Source organism: Garra rufa, chromosome 15 (assembly GCF_049309525.1).
Source record: "Garra rufa chromosome 15, GarRuf1.0, whole genome shotgun sequence".
Classification (NCBI taxonomy): Eukaryota; Metazoa; Chordata; class Actinopteri; order Cypriniformes; family Cyprinidae; genus Garra; species Garra rufa.
Window position 1 is genome coordinate 21990506 of NC_133375.1, and position 6000 is coordinate 21996505.

General features: G+C 37.7%; 1 protein-coding gene across 1 annotated transcript; it reads left to right on the forward strand.

Moving 5' to 3' along the window:
* Positions 1-3175: 3175 nt before the first annotated feature.
* On the forward strand, positions 3176-4684 carry cebpb (CCAAT enhancer binding protein beta). Its single transcript, XM_073819313.1, has one exon. The coding sequence runs from the start codon at positions 3381-3383 to the stop codon at positions 4215-4217; it is 837 nt and encodes a 278-aa protein (XP_073675414.1). The 5' UTR covers positions 3176-3380; the 3' UTR covers positions 4218-4684.
* Positions 4685-6000: the final 1316 nt, after the last annotated feature.

Here is a 6000-nt window from a genome sequence, read left to right on the forward strand (position 1 = left end):
ATTACTTTGATGAAAAATTGTGGCGTGTATGGATTGTTGTATTTTTTTGTGCATTTTCTAAATAATTAGTTAAATTTAGTGTTTTTAATTTACAACAGTATAATGTTTCTTCACAAGTCAACGGAGTAGATGCAAAATACGATGTTTGGGAAGAAATAACAGACCTTCACAAGACAAAGACGTAATTACTTCATTCAAAGTGAAAATATAAAATATAGCTTATAAAATATACGTCCAAGAAACGTGTGGAATCTGGTAAATCATATAGAAATGGGCACAATATTTTGACAAACTAAAGTTAATAGGTGGTAAAGATACGTACAAGCAGTATTAATTAATATATTAGCCTAATATTTCAAGAGAACAAACACAAATGTTGTCAAGATTCTTGTCCTGGAAATCCTGGTTCAGTTTGGCCAACCACAAACCCCTTTTGTTCCGCAGTTTTTTGCACTCTTCGCCTTGATTTGTCATAACTTTTAGCAGTTTATATGGTTACCCCAAATGTTTTTATTGGTCTGACCAATTAGAGTCCAAAACGTGATAATAATGTATCATTTTCAGCAGCAATAATCAGCAAAATATGCATGTTTCGTTCCGTTCAGTGGCATTGTTTAAGTTCAGTCCTGCCAATATGGCCGATTAATGAAATGTGAGATGTGAAAACACTCTATTAATTTATTTAAAATAGTATTTAGTACAGTTAAATGACTAAAAGAAGATTATGATTTGCCATTCATGAATGAATTTTCAAATGTTGAATACCGTCAAGATATCTGACAGGACAGGCCAAAATCACAATATAGACTTGTAGGATTTGTGTCGCTGGGGCTCTATAAAAAGTAGCAGAATGTGTACATAACCATCATATAATGATAATAAATAAACTATATATAGAATAATAATAACAGCATAAATACCCAATATTGGAGATAACGTTGACATTAAAATTATATCATTTCACTACGTGCTGACAGCTTAATGAGTCAGTTCTTGCAAGACGTTGCACTATGACGGGGGATGTTCAGAAACTGAATAAGAAAACGAAATACTGAGAGACGGTGAAGCACTTTGCTTCTAGAAGACGATGAAATTCTAAGCAGCTCTTGTAGTGCAATCCTTTACCGAACCACCAGATGGCAGACTAGTCACATCACTGAAGATGCACAAACAAGTTGTTTAATATCGCAACAGCCAACGCCTGACTGTGATAATCAAATTGAAATTGAAATTGGTGCTAAGGGTTAGACAATGATATAATGTGTATAATGATGTAATGTGAATAAATCTGATTAAACAACTTTAATGTGTGAATATAAAGTGTGGGACATATTGCAGGATTACAGCCCTGTATAGAAGCGAATAGAAAACACAGACCTTTAAATGAAACGGACACTTCAAGCAGTCTTAGCAAATGATTGGTCAGTACAGCGTTACAGATATGTTACATTTAGTGATAAAGTAATAACTTTGACATTTTCACTGTATCACTGCACACACAGCCCCTGTAGAGATTTTTTTTATTTTTTTGTTGTTGTTGTTTTTGTTAAATCAGGGACTGTATGTGACCCTGGACCACAAAACCAGTCATAAGGGTAATTTTTACATCATTTAAAAGCTTTCAATTGAAAATCTATTTGAAAATCTGGAATCTGAGGGTGCAAAAAATTCCAAATATCGAGAAAATCGCCTTTAAAGTTGTCCAAATAAACTTCTTAGCAATGCATATTACTAATCAAAAATGAAGTTTTGATGTATTTACGGTAGGAAATGTACAAAATATCTTCATGGAACATGATCTTTACTTAATATCCTAATGATTTGTTGCATAAAAGAAAATTCAATCATTTTGACCCTGTGTTGTTGGCTATTGCTACAAATACCCGTGCTACTTAAGACTGGGTTTGAGGTCGACGCTCACATATATTCAACCTTAAGAATTAATTAATTTGCTTAAGAAAATGTTTTTAAAAAAAATCCTAGTATTTTTATTATAAGAAAATAATAAAAATAACAAAAAAGCAACTCTTGGGTTGTGCTATATTGTAAATATAGTCACTTAAGTATGACCTTTAGCCACGACTGTCTGTATTTACAATGTAACACATCCTCTGTTGCCTACACAGCTCTTGGGAAGACTTTATCACAGCCAGGTATCAAAGATTAATAATCCTAGTATTTTTATTAATATAAAAAAACTCTTGGGTTGTGCTATATTGTAAGTATAGTCACTAACAATGGCCTTTAGCCACGACTGACTGTATTTACAATGTCACACTTCCTCTGGTGCCTTGTTGCGTAATTATTACACAGCTCTTGAGAAGACTTTATTACAGCCAAATATTGTTAATCCTAGTATTTATATTATTATAAAAAATCTCTTGTGTTGTGCTATATTGTAAATATAGTCATTAACAATGGTTTTTGCCACAACTGACTGTATTTACAATGTAACACATCCTCTGGTGCCTTGTTGCGTACTCATTACACAGCTCTCGAGAAGACTTTATTACAGCTAAATATTAAATGAATAATGACCATTCCTCCGAAAAAGCTGCATTTATAGCTGTACCCTCTTTATTTTATTAGGTTACTAAAAAAAAAGGTATGTTTTGTCTTTAGAGTTACACAGAGCACAGAAATAAACTAATAAAATAAGTACAAATCAATTTTATAACTTTTAAATAAGATTTTTTTTTTCGTTTCACCTGAAGCTTCATTGAGACAAATTCACTTCACAGTGAAAAGCCAAGTCAACTTTATTTATATAGCGCTTTTACAGATTGTACAGATTGTGTAAAAGCAGCTTTACAGTATTAAATGGGAAAATAGTGCGTCAATAATGCAAAAGGACAATAGTAAACTAATTTTTTAGTTAAAGTCAGTTTATCACTTAAAAATGATCACTGATAAGATACGTGCCAATAAATATCATTCTGAAACTGAATATGTTCAAAATCTTTTGGTAGACGATTAAGCATGTGTTTTTAAAGAAAGTCTAAACTCAGCACATTTGTATGTGTTTATGTCGTGTTTATTTTGTATTGCTATTCACAAGACCCCAGTTTTGAGTTCTGAGTGTCTGCGGTTAAAACCAGAAAAACGCGTCACACTGAACAGAGAATCGCCGCCCCCTCTCACACCCCTATAAACACCCCAATCCGAGGCATGGGAACTGACTCGAGCTCTCCAGCGAGCGCTGGGCAGGCAACCTATTACCTACATAACTAGACCAAAGTCATCTAGTTCTTTCTGCCGACGGAAGACAGTCGAATTTTCGCGTGAGTTTTGAGCTGCCGTCAGTGACACTTTCAAAGTAATCAGGGGGAAGGTGAAACCCTGATCTCCGTCCTGCCGCAATCCGGCGGGTGTTAAGATCCATGGAAGTGGCCGGTTTTTACGAGGGGGACTACCTCGCTTTCCACAGCACTAACGCCAGCAGCAGTCCGGTCAGCGACGGCAATTGCAAACAGCCTACGAACGGCTCCATGACGAAGCTTCATGACATTTCTGAGCACGAGAAAGCCATAGACTTCAGCATCTACTTGGACTCGCCCCAGTACCAGCATCTGGCCAGCCAAGACGAAAACCGGCACCGCGCTCTGGGAATCTACAGCGACTATCTCTCCGAGGAAAACAAGAGCAAGAGAGCGGTTTTACAGAACTACAAGAACTACATCTCGCTGACGGAGCGGGACTCGAACCAGCTGGCGTACCCGGAGCTACAGGAGACGCGCATAGACGCCGTGTTCAGCCCGGACTTTCTGGGCAGCTTTGCCAAAACTAACTGGCGACACGAAGAGCCGCCAATGGATGGTTCCGGGGGCTTTGACATGCGCTCGTACCTGCAGTACCAGAACGCTCCCAGCGGCAGCCTGGGAAACATTTCCACCGCGTCCTCCTCCTGCTCGAGCCCGCCAGGTACACCTGCGCCGCCAGGTAAGGGAAGATCACCTCAGTCTGGCGGCAAAATGGCCTCTGGCGGCAAAGGGAAGAAGAGGCTGGACAAGGACAGCGATGAGTACAGACAGCGGCGGGAGAGGAACAACCTCGCCGTCCGCAAGAGCAGAGACAAAGCCAAAATGCGCAACATGGAGACCCAGCACAAAGTGCTCGAACTCGCGGCCGAGAACGACCGGTTACAGAAACGCGTGGAGCAGCTGTCGCGGGAGCTGGCGACGCTGCGGAACCTGCTCTCCGCCACCGGTCAGTGCTGACGGGACTCCCGCGGTGCTCAATGACTGTCAGAGACTTTAAAGAGTGCAGAATTTACAACAAATTTTTTCTGTGATTCATTTGAAAACGGGCGATCGCTCGCTCGACGCGTTTACAGCCGAGGAAAAAACATGAAAGTGGACTGTGCGCCTGGATTGCGCAATATCCCACCGTGTGCTCGGTATAACTCTGGTAATCTGGAAACCCTGTCATGTATTTCGTCTGTAAAGTATTTTTGTACGGGTTTTAAAGTGAGATATCTACTGTTTAATATTCTGTTATTTAAATTGCTTTCGCCATATCTGGGGCAGTGGTTGTCATGGGAAGAGTTGTACTGCAGAGGTATGATGCAACTCATTGTAACAGTATTGGAAACGCAGTGAAGAAGTCTTATAAAAATGATAAAGGTACAACTGGTCTACTGCTATATACTATTTTATTGAATTAAAAGATTTTTACTGTTCTGGAATCCTGTGTGTCTGACCACATTTTATTACTGCTGTCTGTCAAAAACATATTAGCACACACCCACCCACCCACAGCTGCTGAGATTCAGTTTCCATTACAGTGAATACTCCTGGTTTCACTTTAGCAGGCTTTTCTTTTCCAATATAACTGTGTGCCTGTGTATACACATGAAGACATATTAATCATTTACAGTTATTTGATGCAAATCTCCTGTTTCAAGACTGGAATTTTGGAGATCTTTTGAAATCTGTGTTCATGAGTCACCACCGTACAGAGCTACAGTTATCTAAAATACACAGGCAGGGTCCACAATCCAAAGAGTTCAGCAGTCCGTTAAAGACTCTGGTTCAAGGCTAGATAAGCATTGAACTTTCTAGCCTTCTCAAAACACACAAACACTTTGTTTGCGCAATGGAAAGCATGTCACGGTGAGAGAAAACCAAATATTAAACATGAACACGAAATACGGACGTGCAAGCACGGTTATGGGTTGATTTGAGTGAAAATGATGATTTAGATAAGGGACGTGATGAATGATCAATATGAGGTGGGTTTAATCAATGTACAAACTCAATTCTAAAGGCATGACACAAATGCTTTTTAAACATACTTATTTGAATAATAAATAAATAAAAAATATTGGTGTGTCCAAACCACAGATGTTATGTAAATATATCTGGGATAAAATAATACACTGGGAAGGCTGCTACTTGCTAAATCACACAAAACTCTTTCTAAAAATAACTATACAGTATGTGACCAAGGACCACAAAACCAGTTGTAAGTACGCGTTAGCAATAAACTGTATGGGTCAAAATGATAGGATATTAAAATCATGTTCCATGAAGATATTTTGTAAATTTCCTACCCTAAATATATCAAAACTTAATTTTTGATTAGCAATATGCATTTCTAAGAACTTCATTTGGACAACTTTAAATATGATTTTCTCAATATTTAGATTTTTTTTGCACCCTCAGATTCCAGGTTTTCAAATAGTGGCATCTCTGCAAAATATTGTCATATTCTAACAAAGTATACACTTGTTTATTCAGTTTTGAGTTGATGTATAAATCTAATTTTCCAAAAATTTACCCTTATGAATTTTGTGATCTATAGGGTCACATATACATGTGTGTGTGTGTGTTTGTGTGTGTAAAATATACTATTAAAATATAGCCAAGGTGGACTTGATTCAATTAAAAAAGTCAACACATCACAAAAATATATAAAATTTATAAATATAAAATTTTTCCACACCGGAGTGTGTGCTAAATCTATTGTTTGAGAAATTTATTTTTGGGTTTTCATCACTGG